Raw genomic sequence first — 19,625 nt, 5'->3', positions numbered from 1 at the left:
GCGCGTCCGGAGCCTGTGCTCCGCAACGGGAGAGGCCACAACAGTGAGAGGCCCCGTACCGCAAAAAAAAAAAAAAAAAAAAAAAAAAGATGTAACTTTTGTATTTATATTTAGAGCTTGCTTTCCTTACCCTGCTCTCCAAAACGTACATTAAGCTAAAAATCTCATCCTAGTTCTCAACCTCAGCTCTTTTATTTGGCAAATGTATCAGAAAAAATTCTATTTGGTTGCTGGAGTTATCCCAAAGTGAAAAAATAGCATTTCCAGAAGGCCAGCCTTCATTCCAATGCCTTTTCTGAATTTATATAACTCAATAGTGGCTTTGTTTTCAGGCTGTCCACACACACAGAACACACATAGAGCAACTGATGGAAATGCCACCCAAATGTTTTTATGACTCTAGATGTATGTAGGGTAGGCCAAAAAAATTCAGAATTAGCCCTTATTCTGATGACTTACTATTCTTTCCAAATACTCTGAATTTGATACCATCTCACAAATATTATTTGAGAACAGATCTAGTCAGGGAGTGGAAGGTGCCCTACCCACCTGCCTGGCACTGGCTGTCTACTTCTGCCAGAGGCTGCGGCTGATCATTTCTGGAAGTTGGGCTGGTTGCTGTCTTGCCACTTTGAAAAAGAATAACCCCCGCGTTGGTTCACATGGGAAGCCAGCATGCTAACCTCTTGAATCTCTGACCTCCCCCCTACTCTACCTTAGTGGATCACAAGTCTTTTTCTTCTCTTTTGAGATAAACCCAGATCTTTCTACTTTCTCTCAGTCTTAATGAGCCCAGGCATCTGGATGTTAATGCCCAAATAGGTTTAGAGGACTAAGATGAATACATCTTTCACTCGCTGTGAGATCTTTCGATTCTGTGGAGTATAAGAAATAATCTCCTTCAAGAATGCTATGGTCACTGTCAGAAAGGAAATGTCTAAAAAATCTTTTAGCCTTGATTTCAGTAGATTCTCTTCCCTCCATTTTTATCAGTTGAACTGAGAAATAACTAAATGTTTTTTAAAGTAACCGATCTTAAATGTTCTCTAGGGCTATGACTTCCCTCTGCAGAAATAAAACACCAGGGCTTCTGGACTGTACGAAGAATATGCAGCAATTGAAAAAGTCATGATCATCGGCTCGACAGACAATACTCCCACAGTCTGCAGGACTGCACTCAACGTCAGCTTTCCATTTATATGCAGCACATTTCACTGCAATGAAAACAAAGAGTTGAATGGGATGGATTAGGAAGAGATGGTCCAAGATCAATATCAGTTCTTCCTTTTTCCAGAAGCCTCCTCACGTCAGGATAAAAGAGAGAAGAGAAGCGCCAAAAAACCCCCAGATTTCTAATAAAATAACCCCTGCTCCCCCACCATACCCTTCCCGACTCAACTCACAGAACTACACATACGATGTTAACATTGATAGACTCTTATTAAATTGATCTCTTGAGACTGCGACATCAATTTATGGATGAGGAACTCTCAGTATCTGAGTAATTGATGCTAAATTTTTCTTTCCTGAGTATTTATGTATGGGTTTAATTATGCCTCTGTTTCCTGCTTTTTATTCCGAAGTGACAGCACTGCTTGGATGTGTCCAAGGAGATAAGGCCCTCTGTAACTCAAGTGCAGACAGCGGAATGACGGCAAGAACAACAGAGAGGATTTCAAATAGCAGCGATGACTGACGGATGAGATATCCGAGTCCATAATTAAGCACAACATTTTACCACAACTTAGCAATTAAAACACTATTCACCCAGGGAATAGGATCCAGTCAAAGTCTGTTTTTAGCAATGCCTATCAACCAGGATTCTTCCAGAACTGTTTTAAAAAAATTCTCTAAAATTACTCAAGGTAATGTCATTCGGGTGCTGTATCCAGACTAGAGTTTGAACAAGTTGTATTCAAATTCAATCACCCCACCCCCCTGTGGTTTCATCTCTTCCTGACTTTGTGAACCAGAGCCATTCCTGGCTTTCTGACCATACAATCCCTATCAGCTATTCCAAATGGACCACGGAAGTCCTGTTCTGATGAACCTCCCGTGACAGGATCAATTTACAACAAAGAATAACTCTTACATAGTTAGGGAAATACAGCAACTCATCACACCAAGATAACAAATCATCATCTCCCAGCTGCTGGCAAGCTGTTGGAGGTTCACAGCCCGGCACACATCATGGGTGCCTCTTGAGAAGAGTCAATTTTATATCTAAGGGTGACTCTACAGAACAGAACATAAAAATGGATTGCAGACAGGACCAGCTACATCATTTGTGGGACTCAGTGCAACATGAAACTCTGGGTCTCCTTGTTCAAACGTATTTACAAATTTCAAGCGGAACGCTGAACCCTGCTAAGCGTGTGGCCCTGTGCAGCTACACAGGCTACACACCTGAAGCTGGCCTACTGCTGATTGCAGTACACGTGGCTGGGCCCCCTTAGCATACAAATATGCATGCGTTCATCTGGCAAGTATTTCTTGAGCACCATCTATATATGGTGGTAGGATTCATCCCTGCAGCATGGTGGCTAAGGTAGGGGTTCCACAGTCTGGTGGCCTTGGTGCTAATTTCAGCTCCACCACTAACCAGCCAGGACTCCGCACAAATGATTTCATCTCTCAATCCCTGGGCATCCTTATCTGTAAAAGGGGGAAAGAGCCACCAACTTACTGGGCTGTTGGGCGGATTAACTGAGAAAACTCACATAAGGGGCTCTGAAGAGAGCCTGGTGTATGTGCCATTTAGCTGCCATCGTCATTTGTCATTTTCTAAATATAATGGGAAACTAGAAGAGTCAAACAAAAAGCCAGAGATTGGGAGACTCTAGGCTATTTAATCAGGCTGGATTCCGATTCTACCCCGGAGTGGGGACTGGTGGAGAGACAGCAGTGAACTTGCTAGCAGGGCCGCAGTGTATGAGTCAAACACCTCCCCTGCCATCCCTCCTTGTATATTGGTGCTTGCTCCTTAAAAGGAGCCTGCAGATCCTAAAGAGGTGGGTCCAGAGCAATTGGTCCAGGGCCATCTTCATGTGGTCTGAAGCAGTGTCCAGCAAGCCCTCTGGTGGTACAAGTCACCAACCGAGTGCCCAGTGGCCAGAGACACACATACACACTCGGGTGAAGAGATCAATTCAACTCTGCTGACCACCCCCAAGGACACTCTGCCAATCTCATTATTTCACAACAATCGTTCCTGCAGGTAAAGAGGAGACTAAACCCACTCTTCCCGGCAAGCACTTCAATGACAGGTGGATCCCAGACTGCCACTCTGTCACCATAGTGAGGGAGTTCCATGGGTGGAAGTAGACCTCGGTCAGACCAGTCACTGTCCCGGGCTCTGAACAAGAGGCTTATGGGGAGACTTCACACTGCTGACTGTGGGGGTGGGTCTAGGTAGCTCATCTGTCTCACTATCACTCATTCTCACATGTTCACACGAGTTGTGCAATCAACAAATCTTAAAGAAAAATGTCAGTGGTTTCAAATATAAGGCAGCGGGATATCCTTTTTTACCCCTGAGAATTATTTAAATTCCTAATGATAAACGTGTCCATACGGCTGATGTGCCCTCATCAGGCAAAGGGCCTAAGACTCCTGTTGCCTTCTCCATGAGGGGAGGGCTACAGCAGGACCCATAGTAGATCTGGCTTCTGGGAAGGCCTTCCCCATGTCAGGTGTCTGGGGGTGGACAAGGGGGTGCTTTTGGAGGAAGCCCCAGGGCCACTGTGGGCCTTTAGACCCTTCCCATAAGGTGGGACCAGGCCAGGCCTCCCTGGGTGGTCCTAATGCAGCACTCCCTTAAAAAAAGGGCTAAGAGGGCAAGACCCTGCTGCTGGAGGCACGTAGGAGAACAGCTCCTTACTGACACGCAGAACGACGTGCCCAGCTGCCACCTCATTCTCTTCCCATAACACGACCACTTTCTAGAAGATCACCTCTCAGTCTATTCTAATTCAATGGATGGTTTTTGCAGTATTTCCTACACCTGCTCACCATGACTGTTCCCAGCACAGCAGCCCTCCTGAACTCAGCCTCTTCATCTCACTGGGGTTAACCAGGACGCTGGCGCCGGAGACAGCACAGCTGGCTCCTTGGAAACACACTGACTCACCACATGTGTGACCTGCATTAGGCTGCAAACTGACTCATCAGTCCAGTCTGGCCAGCTCTACCCCTAAGTACCCAATTGCAACTAGCTCTCTTTGACTTCCATGTAGCTGTGTGTAGAAGATCATCTACAAAATGACATCAAAGACAAACAGGGACTACCATTTTCTAAGCCTCACTGTGTGCCAGGCCTGTCCTAAGAACTCAGGTTGAACACAGAGTAACTATATTACCTTAGTTAATCATCATGCTGACTCTGAGAGGTGGGGCTAGTGGCCTGTTTGATTACCGGCGATGCTGAAGTGTAGAGGGGATCAGGAACTTCCCACCATCACATCACTGCCAAGGGGTGGGGCCAGGATGCAACTCAAGGCCCCTGGACAGCAGAGCCTGCACTCCTGGCACATCTGGGAGTTTCTGGGCGGGTTACAGTAAAACACTGGTGGCTCTGCAAGGAGGAGCCCCCTGGAACATTTCCCTGGGTGGAGTGCAAAGCAGCTACTTTCAAGGCCCAAGGAACGATGAAGCAATTCAAGAGCCTAAGCTGGGGACCACATGGGAGAACCCTGGTCTCATTCCCTGGCTCACTGTAGAGTTTATAAAAGAAAGGGAACTGGGAGGTGTGCCAGGCTGAGGCCACTGTGCCCATTTCCTGAATGCTTAAAAAGGAAACACCTTTGTTCTCTAATCTAAAAGCGTGAACTTGCAAATTATCTAAACTCTGACTCCAACGTAGATGCCAGAGAACACTCACTCCTTTGAAGAGTTGGGAAAAAGGAGGCTTAAGAGCTCGGTGGGTTTAAGTCAAGTACAGCCCTCTGCTTTTCTACCTTAACTTGGCTGACAAATAAAATGCCATAATTCAGTTCCAACCTAACTGAAACCAATTAGGGGAAATTCAATCAAGAACAACTCACTTTTCACTTTGAATTTTAGACAGTTTTACCCACAATATACTTTTAAAATACGAGTATTCTAAACTTAGTCAACAAAAAGCAAAGAATTCTACTTAAATCTAAGCTTCAATTCTATGGCTTTATCGGATTATAGCATGTTTCACTTTTATGTGTCATTTAATTTTATAAAAATAAACTGATTTACCTGTCCATTGATGGATGAATGGATAACAAAATGTAGTACATACATACAATGGAATACTATTCAGTCTTAAAAAAAGGGAAAGGTTATGGACTTAATGACTCCTTCCACCCCCAAATTCATATCTTGAAGTCCTAACCCCCAGTGTAATGACATTAGGAGGTGGGGCCTTTGGGAAGTAATTAGGTTAAGATAAAGTCATAAGGGTGGAGCCCCCATGATGGGATTAGCACCCTTATAAGAGGAGGAAGAAACCAGAGCTCTCTGCCGTGTGAGGACACAATAAGAAGGCCCTTTCTACAAGTCAGGAAGAGGGTTCTCACCAAGAACCACACATCCTGGAACCTTGATCTTGGAACTCCCAGACTCCAGAACTGTAAGAAGTAAACGTCCATTGTTTAAGTCACTGAATCTATGGTATCTTGTTATAGCACCTGGAGCTAATAAGCAAGAAGAAAAACTGGACATATGCTACAACATGAATGAACCTTGAATACATTACACTGACGTGAAATAAACTAGTCACAAAAGGACAAATATTGTATGATTCCACTTACATAAAGTTTCTACTTATGTGAGGTACCAAGAATAGTCAAATTCACAGAGACAGAAAGTAGAATGGTAACAGCCAGGAGCTGGGGAGAGGGGGAGTTATTGTTTAATGGACACAGAGTTTCAGTTCTGGAGATGGAGGTTGGTGGTGGTTGCACAACGATGGAAACGTACATAATGCCACAGAACAGTGGCCCAAATGGTAAGTTTTATGTTATGTATATTTTACAACAGTAAAAAAAAAAAAAGTTAAAAAAAAAAAAGAAAAAAAAACCCCAACTGATTTATTTTCTCCCAAATTGATTTACTTCTGTTCCTACTTCTTTAAGTTTTTTTGCTTACTGGTTTAACTAATGAAGTTATAAAAAAATTCACTGCAAGCCTATTAAAATGCCAGAATCAGTGGTTGGTCCTTGGGATACGATGATGAATAAGACAGGTTACCTTAAATTGGAAAAATGGACCAATAAGATTAAAATGAAGTATAATAAATTCTGTGAAAGAAGCAGACAGGCAGCAATATGAAAATTCCCAGGATGGGCAATGAAGGCAGAGATGGAAGGAGACGTCTCAGAGAAGGTGAGGCTTGGGCTTGGTGTTAAAATACCAGCAGTTGTTAAGCTGCTGAAGGATGGGGTAGAAGGCAGATCAAGCGGAGCTGTAGGTATAAAGGTCATCAAGAGAAAACCTGGCAGCAGAGAGTCACTTACAAGCCTAGAGCCTGGGAAAGACAAAGCCAAGTCAGTAAATCCACAGCGGGAGGTGGACTTGATACTGAAGGCCGTGCAGAAGGCTAAGATGAAAGGCAGGGCCTGAGGAGCAATGCCCTTTGTGTTATAGGCCATCCCGTGCATATGCAGCGCGGACAGGGAGAAAGTGGGAGGCTGTTCTGGCCAGAAAAATCTTAGCGTGAAACAAGAGCCCCTAAGGCAATGACAAGGAGGATGCTTACATGAGGGACTCCACCTGAAGGGTCGAACTTGATAACTAAATGGGTGTGGAGATGGGGATGAGGGTGATTATGAATTCTAGCTCTGCTCTGGCTAGTTGGGCAGAATGCAAAGCCCTTCACCAAGATGGGTAACACGTGAGAAGGAAGAGGTGGAGGACGGGCAGGAGTATGGCTGAAGTCAGTTTGGACTGGTGAGTCTGGGACACTGGTGTGACATTCAAGTGCAGATATTCAGTAGGGAGACGGGCATATGAATACGAAAAGTAAAGAAGAGGTCAAGACCAAATGTGTACTATCCAGGAACTGCCCACATACAGATGATGGCTGAGGTTACTAAAACAAATAAACTATTCAGAGATATTGCACAGCAGGGGATTAAAAGAAAAATGAGGAAGGAGTCATAGGGGACACAGCATTTGGGGGGGATTAGACAAATGCAAAGAACTGACCAAAAAAAAAAAAAAAATCAGGAGGAAAGTTTTGGAAGACAAGGAAGAGGAGTTTGAAGGAGGAGGGAATGACAAATGGTATCGGATACGCCGAAGCCCACAACATCCAGTGGCTCTGGAAATACAGCAGTCAATGGGGATGCAGCCTGAGCAACCCCAGTGAAACTCAAGAATTCCATGAGTCAAGGTCCTCATGTCAACTCAAACAACTATGATCCAGGAGGGCAGTATTTGAAAGAACAAGTCACGCAACTTCTAGCCACAGCTAATATTCCAAACAAAGGAAGAGTAAAGAATAAATGCGTGCTGGCTTTGTCTGAAAACAGAAAATGACACCGTGAGGATTATTAACACAGAAGCTGTTCGAAATAAACCTAGAAAACATTTCCTTGAAAATAAAGACTGAGGGACTTCCCTGGAAGTTCAGTGGTTAAAAGATCCTGCATGCAACACGGCACAGCACCACCCCCACAAAAAAAAAGGCCGTGCAGAAGGCTAAGATGAAAGGCAGGGCCTGAGGAGCAATGCCCTTTGTGTTATAGGCCATCCCGTGCATATGCAGCGCGGACAGGGAGAAAGTGGGAGGCTGTTCTGGCCAGAAAAATCTTAGCGTGAAACAAGAGCCCCTAAGGCAATGACAAGGAGGATGCTTACATGAGGGACTCCACCTGAAGGGTCGAACTTGATAACTAAATGGGTGTGGAGATGGGGATGAGGGTGATTATGAATTCTAGCTCTGCTCTGGCTAGTTGGGCAGAATGCAAAGCCCTTCACCAAGATGGGTAACACGTGAGAAGGAAGAGGTGGAGGACGGGCAGGAGTATGGCTGAAGTCAGTTTGGACTGGTGAGTCTGGGACACTGGTGTGACATTCAAGTGCAGATATTCAGTAGGGAGACGGGCATATGAATACGAAAAGTAAAGAAGAGGTCAAGACCAAATGTGTACTATCCAGGAACTGCCCACATACAGATGATGGCTGAGGTTACTAAAACAAATAAACTATTCAGAGATATTGCACAGCAGGGGATTAAAAGAAAAATGAGGAAGGAGTCATAGGGGACACAGCATTTGGGGGGGATTAGACAAATGCAAAGAACTGACCAAAAAAAAAAAAAAAATCAGGAGGAAAGTTTTGGAAGACAAGGAAGAGGAGTTTGAAGGAGGAGGGAATGACAAATGGTATCGGATACGCCGAAGCCCACAACATCCAGTGGCTCTGGAAATACAGCAGTCAATGGGGATGCAGCCTGAGCAACCCCAGTGAAACTCAAGAATTCCATGAGTCAAGGTCCTCATGTCAACTCAAACAACTATGATCCAGGAGGGCAGTATTTGAAAGAACAAGTCACGCAACTTCTAGCCACAGCTAATATTCCAAACAAAGGAAGAGTAAAGAATAAATGCGTGCTGGCTTTGTCTGAAAACAGAAAATGACACCGTGAGGATTATTAACACAGAAGCTGTTCGAAATAAACCTAGAAAACATTTCCTTGAAAATAAAGACTGAGGGACTTCCCTGGAAGTTCAGTGGTTAAAAGATCCTGCATGCAACACGGCACAGCACCACCCCCACAAAAAAAAAGAATAGACATGCGACTAATTATGCTGAGAGAAGAACTCTTTTAGTTTGTTTCAACAGTATCCTCCAGCACAATCTTCATGTAACTCCGTAAAGGAACCAACACTCCATCCAGCTGCTGAGCGCCAAATACAGCAGGGAAAGGGGAATAGTATGGTATCCAGGTAAAATGCAAAAGTATCAATGGTTCAGTAAGATCCAACATTAAATATTTATACAAAGCCTGGAAATACTTCATCTACAAAAAAGAGAAAGGAAAATGCCTTTGTGTGCCAACATGCCTGCTGCTTATGCAAAGCCTCTGAAATAGTTAAGCTTTTCTGAACATATTAACCCAGATCAGGGTTTTATTACTGATCCCACATCATGTTTAAACACAGTAATGTGTTAAGTTCAATGTACTATAGCCATTTATTTATTTATTTATTTATTTATTTATTTATTTATTTATTTATTTATGTGTTGGGTCTTCATTGCCGTGCACAGGCTTTCTCTAGTTGTGGCAAGTGGGGGCGATGTGTGGGCTTCTCATTGTAGTGGCTTTTTTTGTTGCATAGCATGGGCTCTGGTACGCGGGCTCAGTCGTTCAGTAGTTGTGGCTTGTGGGCTCTAGAGCACAGGCTCAGTAGTTGTGGCACATGGGCTTAGTTGCTCCACGGCATGTGGGATCTTCCTGGACCGGGGCTCAAACCCGTGTCCCCTCCTGCATTGGCAGGTAGATTCTTAACCAATGCACCACCAGGGAAGCCCTAGCCAGCTATTTTTATTTCAGTCCTACCCTTAAACTCTAGATAAATTTGAGGCCAGAAGAGCGATTGCATCATATTACCTATTTTTGTTAAATATTAATTCTGTCATTAAGAACTACTCCCACAAATACCATAAAATTCTGTACTTGAAAGGCCACCTAGAGAGCATAAAGCTCCTGTATTTAAACCCAATCAAATCAGACTTTTTTCTACTTAGATGGCAAATGCGTCATCTGTTCTTACTGCATCAGTTTCTCTTAACAATGTATAGAGAGCACAATTCAGTGAAATAATTCTTGTTAGAAACTCCAAATACCAATACCTTTAAGTATGTCAAAAATCGTGACCTTGCTACTAAAGGAAAAAGGATAATCTGTTCCACAAGTATTTTAAAAAAAAATTATTTCTAATGGCCTTTAACTCTGGGATCTTGCGCACAATTTAAGAAAATCTATGCTTCTACAAGCAGTATATTCAGTTTTCATCTAAAATGAACCGTGCTGGGTCCAACCATGGCGAATGAAGTAGGCAGATTTGTGTAGCACGTGCAGAGTAGGCTTGAGGTGGCTGCTAACTTAAGCTTAAATACAGCTGGTTTCTCTACAGTTAAACACAACTTGCCTAACCTGGAGGAGAAAAACAAATGGAACAAACCAACCATGTAAAGGCAATACAGCTGGCCCTTGAACAACATGGGTTTGAACTGTGTGGGTTCACTTCTACGGGGATTTTTTCAATACATACACTACTATGTTTACGATCTGCAGTTGGTTGAATCCGAGGACGTGAGGGTCAACTACGGGACTTGAGCAGGTGCAGATTTTGGTATCCATGGAGGGCTCTGGAAACAATCTTCGTGGATACCGAGGGACTATCCTTTAGCCTCAGTATCAGGTTCATGCCACTATTGGTAAGGCAAGATTCAAGGAATGGCAGACCTGGGCATTTGTTTTGACTATTTGTGATTCATCTGAATGGTCCATAGCACACTCTCTAGATGGCCCAGGTACAAATGCAAATGGCGCCCAGGGCAGGGCTGGTATGAAGGGGAGAGTCAGATGGAGGAGGTGCACCCGGCCAGGGGCCTCACTTCCACATCACAGTAAGGTGGTTTGTTCTCAGTAAGACTATGAAGGGAATGCTTAAATTTTTTAAGTTATATTTTACTACGTTTCATGGAGGAAATTATATTCCCAGGTACACTGTATGAATCTGAGGAATCTGGAAGTATTCCCAATGAAGGTCACAAGTCTATTCTATACTCAAATATTCTGCAAACAGTAGCAATACAAAGTTTCTCAAATAGTACCTTCTATTTATGACTCGAAGTTGAAACTTAACTAAGAAATATTGCTTTATTAAAAGTTAAGAATGATGGGATAGGACAGCGAACTCTTAAATTTTCATGAAAGAATAGCCGTCTAATTACCACACCTTTCAAAATGAAGAGGAGACAAATAAACTGAAAATGTAAAGCTCAGATTTTACAAGCCCTCCGTCATAAGATCTTAAATCCCAGTCCAATGTCCTCAAGGATATCTGAAACTAAGAAGCCTTAGAGGGAAGTGAGTAGAGGTTAAAAAACCATTGGCAGCCTCACTTCTGTCACTTTCATCTTATAGCTTGGAGAGCCACAGGGCTATTATTAGTCTTATAGAGAGAGCACGCAGATGATTCCCTTTCCTCTGGGTGGAGCTACGATGAAAGGCAGACACAAGTACCCACAAAAAGAACCTCCAGAACTCAAAGATCTCCATCTGGAAAAAATGGAGTTGATGCCTTCTTTAGCACTAAAAGTTGCTTGCATCATAAGAGGATAATTAGCTACAAAAAATATTTTCACTTTCAGAGGTCAGTATGTTCAGCAATAAGCTTTAGTTTCTGTTGCAGAAATTAAATTCAACGTGGAATCAAAATATATTCTGCTATTTTATTTTATTTTATTTTTTATTTTTTTTTGCGGTACGCGGGTCTCTCACTGTTGTGGCCCCTCCCGTTGTGGAGCACAGGCTCTGGATGCGCAGGCTCAGCGGCCATGGCTCACGGGCCCAGCCGCTCTGCGGCATGTGGGATCTTACCGGACCGGGGCATGAACCCATGTCCCCTGCATCGGCAGGCAGACTCTCAACCACTGCGCCACCAGGGAAGCCCTCTGCTATTTTATTATAGGGACTATTGTATGAAGAAAATAACACAAATCCAGTTTCACTCATAAAAGCCTGATGACTGTCCTGGAGAGAAAAAAAATAGCATTGAGAGGAACAAAAGGTCCTTCTCTAAACAATAGTTTCCTAGGTTCATCCTTCCAAATGTGGGCCAAATCATGAATTCCAGTTAACACACACCTCAGAGGGAGCCAAGTTTGGAATGTGCAGAACAAAGAATTTATTCAGCGACCACTTGGATGTTTCTCCTTCTCGAAAATAATGAAAGCAAGAGGAGTCCAGATGGGAATGCAGCCACTTTGGGAGAGGAATCCGTTATTGAGATAAATAGCAAGGCTCTGTAAATAAATCCCCAGTATTACATGAGGAATTTTAGAAAGACAACTAGGTTTTTTTTTGGTTGTCTGTTGTGATTAAACTATTTCTACATGGTATTCTCATATTTCTGAAATAGTTAAGTGACAATGTTTTATGTCTTTTAAGATAAAAGACATAATTGTGTGGTTTTTAAAATCTCCAACTTTCTGCTCTCAACTTGAACCAATGACTCTTGAAGCAGAGCTGGGATCTGTTTTCCTTGGTGCCCTGTTCTTGCTGGACTTGGTTCCTGATCAGATGAGTCAGGCTCACATTTTTGCTCCAGAGACCTTCTTTCTACCCATAGCAGCTCCTGGAACAGAGACTTCTCCCCACCAGTTCTGAGGGTTCCTGATCCTTCTGCAGTGCGGGGGCCACAAAAACACTCAGAGATGTGATCAAGACAAGCACAGTGATGGGGAAAGGACAGTGCATGGACAGAAAGAAGTTGGCTTCTTCTAGGAGGGCACCAGCAGGTTATTGAGTTAAACCGTCTCCTTCATTAGCCTAGGTAATTTGGGGTAACTGAATTTATAGTGCAATGATTTAAAATTATGTAGTCCATTTGTATTCACATTTTAAGAGTACTTTATCGAGTTCAATTTTTGGCCAAGGTTCTTAGTTCACAGTGCTGCATCTTACAGTGAATTTGAGACAAAAGTGCTAGGGCATCCTGGTTAAGGAAGAGTTCACCAGTTATCACCTGTGAGGGAATCCACTGTGACTTTCAATTTAACAGCAAACCTCGTTTTGTTACTTTCTGGGATACCTCAATCCCTCTCCTTTCGCTTACTTTACTCAGAACTGAGTGTTTTAACATACCCATTATTTTCTTTTACATTCAGAGCAGTGGAAAAATATGTTTGTGCTATACTAGTGGCTTTCCCTTCTCACAACTCTTTATTAACAAAGTGACACAAACACAGACACTCAACCAAAAACCTGCATTCTCTTGCCACTGTTGTATCACTCATCTCCAAAAGACAAAGACTGTCAAAGATGATGATACGGTCAATGTCACCTCAAAGAGTCTGCCAAGTTCTAGTTCATATGGCTACTGAGCGTGCCGTGATGATTTCTGTTGATATCACATGAAAATGAAAGAGCAAAGCCCAAATACCATTGTACAGAGCTGAATGCTTTGCTGGAATACATCTTCACTTATCCTGATGGCTTTGGAATGCTGCCATGATTTGAAAACCACTAGTGCATGCATCTCAGTTTTAAGTTTTGATTTCTAGTAAAATATGGGAAGACCTAAAGCTAGTGCTTATGGGCCTGGTGCTATTTAAATTTGGGGCAGAGATTTAGAGAAAAGCTTGGGAGGCACACTCACCGCCTCTCCAGTGGGCGCCCGTCACTGGAGATGCTTCGAGGAATGTTGGCGGCTCTTTCTGGAGGAGGCATCTTCCCGTCTCCTTTCCCGGCATTCAGCCTCGAGGTCATGGGACTCTGCACCTGGGATGGGACTTGAGGTGAATGAGGCCCCTTGTTGGCATTCCTCTGCCACTTGTTATTATTTCGAAAGGGAAACTTGAATTCGTAGGAAACCCCTTCGTTCATTTTGTACTCCATCACTGGCATGCGGTAGGTCTCAGAGCAACTCCTAGGGGGAGGGCACAGAGAGAAGAAAAATCAATATTGCTTTTTCTTGTTGGTGGAACCACACTGATTCTCATTAACAGTTAAAATGCATCAAACACTTCATTCTCAGTTTCAAACCATCTTTCAATCATTAGGCCTATAATTATTTTCCTTTCAAAAACCAGAATCCCAGGAAGTATTATACTAGTATTTTCCTTTGCTCAATCCTAAATGTTGAGTCTGAGATATGGAGTCTTGAAAATTCAGTGAGACCTATGGTCACCCTGGTGGGGATGGGGGGTGGAGTAGGGGGCAGAGTCAGCACTGAGACCTGAGGAGGGAGGGTGCCCAGACAGCATGGTGGGAACAGACCCCTAAGATGGGGCCTCGGAGGAAGAGTCAGCTTTATATCCTTAATCGTAAGGGAAGCTTTAGATCCTTCCCTTATGATTAAGGATCTAAAAGGGTATATAGTTTTGAATTCGTCGGGATACCGATAGTCAAAAATAAGTGGGGAGAATTCTTGAAATCCAAACTGAGAGCCAAGTTTAGCTCAGGAGGAGGGAAAAAAAAGCCAGTTATTGAAATCAGCAATTATCAAATCACCAGGGAACAAAGCATAATCTGAAATCAGGCCTCTTTTTTCCCCTTGAAAGCTAGAAATCTCCCATAGCAGCACTGTCCCCAGGCAGCAGTCTGAGTGAAATTAATGGCAGGCACAAATGTCTTCCATCACTTTACCCTCTTTTTGTGCCATCATTCCATCTCCCCAAACTTAGGAAACGAGGAACCCACTTTCCATTACCTTTACCCAAACAACCAAGGAAGGTTCGACCAATTATTGACTTGATTGATAGAAAAATTACTGAAAAAACCTACCCCCACTAAAACATTAACTCAAACTGTGCATTTGAGTTTCATCACTAAGAGAAAAAATGACTTTCTTTCTTAAAGACATTTCAAAGATTGAGAAGCGGGTGGGAAGATCTGGAAAGAAAAGATTAAGAGTAATTACGAAATAGTCCTTTAAGAGGTACTTTAGAGATAGCATAAGGAGAGTCCAGACCAGTGCTGCCCAACAGAAATGCAATATAAGCCACAAATAGGAGCCATGTATGTAAGTTTTAAATGTCTAGCAGCCATACTACAAAAATAAAACGGAACAGGTGAAATTAATAATACATTTTATTTAACTCAATATATCCAAAATGCTATCATTTCAACATGTAATCAATAAATCAGTATTAAAAAATTTACGAGACATTTTACATTCTTGTAAATTTCGAGTGTATTTTATACTTAGAGCACGTCTCACTTGGGACCAGCCAAGTTACAATGGCTCTGTAGCCACAGGTGACTCATGGCTCCTGTACGGGACAGTGTAGGTCCAAAGGGCATCCAGCTGAAGGCCTGGTCTTGATTTGGGGAAGGTGCTTATGTTGGTGGGAGAATGAACACAATGGAACGGGCCCCCCCTCTATGACCTTGTCCGTGTATCTCAGGGTATGACTCATGACATTTTAAATGTACCCCACCATGCGTCCTCTCCCACATCTCCATGACAGCCACAAGTTTTGAAAAGTGCTGCTTTTGGAGCATGTGCATTTGCTGGGGTCCTTGCCCTCCTCAGTCTTAGCCCAAGTCTCCAATGGGCACCTCTGCTTGGAGTTTCCTTAACCTCTCCCTCCGACTCCTCAAAAGCCTAGGTCAACCTTAATCTGACCCTATGCCCAAGATGCTGCTGTGCCCCTTTTAATGGTTTGATGACAATGGCTTTCAAATGTTTTGGACCACAATCCTGGTGACAAGTACGTTTTACACTGTGATACAGCACAACCACAAATACACACACACATACACCCTTCCTCTGTCAGCTTCCATTCTGCTATATTCTGTGTTAATCCTTTCATTAAAAAAATACATTGGGTACAACCTCCTAAACTGATTTCGTGATCTACTTAAGAATTACGATCTGCAGTTCGCAAAACACTGTATGGCCTACTTGACATTAGTTTCAGCAGTTATTGACTTCTTATATAATAAACGCTTTTCTCTGAAATGAAGGATTATCACCTTAGGCCTTGATATAATTTCTAGCTTTGAACCAATATTTCTGACAAAAATATGCCATTACCATACTTTTTTGGTTGTTAACACAGGTGTTACTGCAGTATATCTGAAGTCTTTCATTTCTGATCATGCAGTATCTAGAGCTCTGGATCTGGAAATACAAGAATGTTGCAAGAATGCAAAATGCAAGAATGTTGTAGCTTGCCAAAAGAATATTAATAAAAATTTATAAAAATGCATGAAAAAATTTCTTTCTACCTCAAAATCAGCACTAGCTTTGCTTCTCCTCAGCAATGGTCTGTTTAACTTGTAAACTCAGTGGATCATATCATCCATGTCCCTTTCTCTTGGCTGCTAGGAACCAACCACATGTACAGAACATGTACAGACCTTTATCATGTATTCCAGGGCATTAACTTTTCAAAAATTTCCCCCTTGGCTACATTTTCCATTTACTTCCCCCCATTCCCCATTTCCCTACCACACATACACAGAGATTCCCTCATTGAATTTTAATTCTGTACCTCCATAGGCTGATTCAAGCCCATACTGCATCAGGGTAGAGAATTTGTAAATAATTAAAATAGAAACAATAATAATGTAATATCAAATAGACAATATCAGCTTTGGAGCCTTAGTTTCTTTGTAAAATGAAAGACTTGTAATTGATAATTACTAAACTTTCTTCTAGTTCAAGCACTCTTTGAAAGAGTCTTTTAAGCTGCATAATGTTTAATACTAAAACTGGTTAAAAGATCCTATTAGCCAAAGATTTTGTCTTCTCTCTAGTCTATATTTCATCCCCACCACCCTTAGCATATTATTAGAGACCTTCTGCATATTCCATAATCATAGAATGAAGTATGATAAGGCCAAAGCAGGAAGAGAAGATTCATTTACAGAGAATGAAAAGCAAAGATTCCACAGTGCTGAACCTTTGCCATCCCGCCGCTTCTACCCTGCCTTCTCTGGGGGTGGGGGTGGGGAGGGGGAACACACCACTAGCTTCTGCTCCCTTACTTATCCCTATGAGAATGATGCATGGAATCCAGAAGTGCACAGTACACTGAAGAACAAAGATAAATGCTGGCTTTTAATGACTTGCATGGAAGTTCATAAAAGGATTTATATTGTATTACTCCAAGTCAAGTCTGGTGTTGAACAACAAAAACTCAGGCACCTAGAGCTCACGATGGGCCAGCACTAATCTGGCTGCCCTACACCAACTCTCTGAAGTACAAGTATCATTATCCCCATTTATCAGATGGGGAAATAGAGGCCTAGAGAGATTAATTTGCAAAGACTACACAGTCAAGAAGAAGTGGCAGAGCCAGGATTTGAACCCACAGAAAAAGTCTACTTATAGAGTAGTCTTATTTTAGTCACTAACTAAAGAACATTTCTACTCCAGGTTCCCAAACTTCATCTTATACTGACTATTGCATTTCATTCGGGCAAGGACTATGACAAAATGTCAACAATTCTTAAAGAGCTATGGTCAAAAGGAATTAAAATTTCGGTGCTAAAAGTGACACAGGGTGACAAGCTGAAACCACAACTTAATTGAAAAGTCACTCCATCTTCTTTCTCTTTTTCACTCTTTTCATTCTAACTTTTTCCTTTAATTTCTTATTAAAGAAATTATTCCTAAGACACTAAGAAATACAGATAGAAAAATCAGCCGAGCGGTATATTGAACAAAACATCACAACACCTGGACTCCTGAATCAGAAAAGATGGATGTCTGGGGACAGCTGTGTCCCTAATCATTCATGTGACTTTGGCTTGGAAAAAAAAAAAAACTTAACCTCTTTGAACCAAAGTTCCTCATCTAAAAAAAATGAGAGACTTGAACCAGATGATTTCTCAAAGCCCTTCTAGCTCTAAAGCAGGATGCTTTTGCACTTTGAAATAATTGTTTTTTAAAATGAAGAAAAAACTTTGCAACCCATTCTTACTTAAAAGGTAATCTGGTCCTTTTAGGTAATGCGTTTTTAACTCTTCCCCTTGAATGGCCCTTGATTGCTTTCTTTAGGGAGCTACATTCAATATTTTGTAATAACCTATAAGGGAAAAGAAACTGAAAAAGAATATATACACATATATGTAAACACATAACTGGATCACTGTGCTGTACACCTGAAATTAACACAACAATGTAAATTAACTATACTTCAATTAAAAAAACAAACCCATAGGCTGGTGGCCCTCAACAGAATGATGGCCTGCCACTCCCATGCGATACCATTCAGAGCATCACAACTGAATCTGCTATCTGGGTACTTCTAATTTTGCCGAGAGAATGATTGCTCAAGAGTCAGAGGTCACAGACACCAAGACATACACCTGGTCATACACTCTGATTGGCGATGGAGGGGGTGGGGGTCCCTCCTGCAGTGCAACATCTTACTCCCTGGGGGAAGCCTTCTGGTGACGTCTGCAGCCAAATCCCAAACTTATTTCTGCCAAGACTGCTCTCATCATGCTGTCATCCTAGTTGGCCCTATTCACTCTCTAGGCAGCTGTTAAACCTCTCTAACCCTCATTCTCCTTGTTGTTTCAATGGAAATGAGGCTGCCATGAAGATTTTTTTTAAAGCCCAGTACACAGCAGGGGCTCACGAATTTTGCTTTACTTTCCCTGTCCCCTCTTCGCTTTAAAACAGTTGCCTTTGGAGACAATTCATAGAGAGTCTGCTTATGTCCTGCGAATAGGGAAAAGAGCTTGATTTAACAGGTGTTACTAAAGCCCCATTTGTTGTTGTTAAACTGGCTTTTTCACTTATAAGCAGATCATGCAGCTCAATATCAAAAAAACAAACAACCTAATCCAAAAATGGGCAAAAGACCTAAGTAGACATTTCTCCAAAGAAGGTATACAGATTACCAACAAACACATGAAAGAATGCTCAACATCACTAATCATTAGAGAAATGCAAATCAAAACTACAATGAGGTATCACTTCACACAAGTCAGAATGGCCATCATCAAAAAATCTACAAACAATAAATGCTGGAGAGGGTGTGGAGAAAAGGGAACCCTCTTGCACTGTTGGTGGGCATGTAAATTGATACAGCCACTATGGAGAACAGTATGGAGGTTCCTCAAAAAACTAAAAATAGAACTACCATACGACACAGAAATCCCACTACTGGGCACATACCCTGAGAAAACTATAATTCAAAAAGAGTCATGGGGCTTCCCTGGTGGCGCACTGATTAAGAATCTGACTGCCAATGCAGGGGACATGGGTTCGAGCCCTGGTCTGGGAAGATCCCACATGCCACGGAGCAACTAAGCCCGTGAGCCACAACTACTGAGCCTGTGCGTCTAGAGCCTGCCTGTGCTCCGCAACAGGAGAGGCCGCAACAGTGAGAGGCCCGTGCACCACGATGAAGAGTGGCCCCCGCTCGCCGCAACTAGAGAAAGCCCTCGCACAGAAACGAAGACCCAACACAGCAAAAATAAATATAAATAAATTAATTTAAAAAAAAAAGAGTCATGTACCACAGTGTTCATTGCAGCTCTATTTACAATAGCCAGGACATGGAAGCAACCTAAGTGTCCATCGACAGGTGAATGGATAAAGAAGATACGGCACATAAATACAATGGAATATTACTCAGCCATAAAAAGAAACAAAATTGAGTTATTCGTAGTGAGGTGGATGGACCCAGAGTCTGTCATAAAGAGCGAAGTAAGTCAGAAAGAGAAAAACAAATACTGTACACTCTATATGGAATCTAAGAAAAAAAAAAGGTTATGAAGAACCTAGGGGCAGGACAGGAATAAAGACACAGACATACAGAATGGACTTGAGGACACGGGGAGGGGGAAGGGTAAGGTGGGACAAAGTGAGAGAGTGGCATGGACATATATACACCACCAAATGTAAGATAGATAGCTAGTGGGAAGCAGCCGCATAGCACAGGGAGATCAGCTC

At 42.5% G+C, this 19,625-nt stretch overlaps 1 protein-coding gene across 3 annotated transcripts in view; it reads right to left on the bottom strand.

Annotated features, from left to right (window-relative positions):
* The window catches only part of SIPA1L1 (signal induced proliferation associated 1 like 1), a 390,980-nt gene that overhangs the window by 64,017 nt on the left and 307,338 nt on the right, over positions 1 to 19,625 (bottom strand). For all 3 annotated transcript variants that reach the window (XM_055088568.1, XM_055088569.1, XM_055088570.1), the window contains one exon: positions 13,365 to 13,634. In XM_055088568.1, coding sequence (XP_054944543.1) covers positions 13,365 to 13,634 — 270 coding nt within the window. The remainder of the gene's footprint in view (positions 1 to 13,364; positions 13,635 to 19,625) is intronic.

The sequence above is a fragment of the Physeter macrocephalus genome, chromosome 11 (genome assembly GCF_002837175.3).
Source record: "Physeter macrocephalus isolate SW-GA chromosome 11, ASM283717v5, whole genome shotgun sequence".
Classification (NCBI taxonomy): domain Eukaryota; kingdom Metazoa; phylum Chordata; class Mammalia; order Artiodactyla; family Physeteridae; genus Physeter; species Physeter macrocephalus.
Note: the sequence above shows the minus strand (reverse complement) of the source record. Positions and strands in the feature narration are given on the sequence as shown.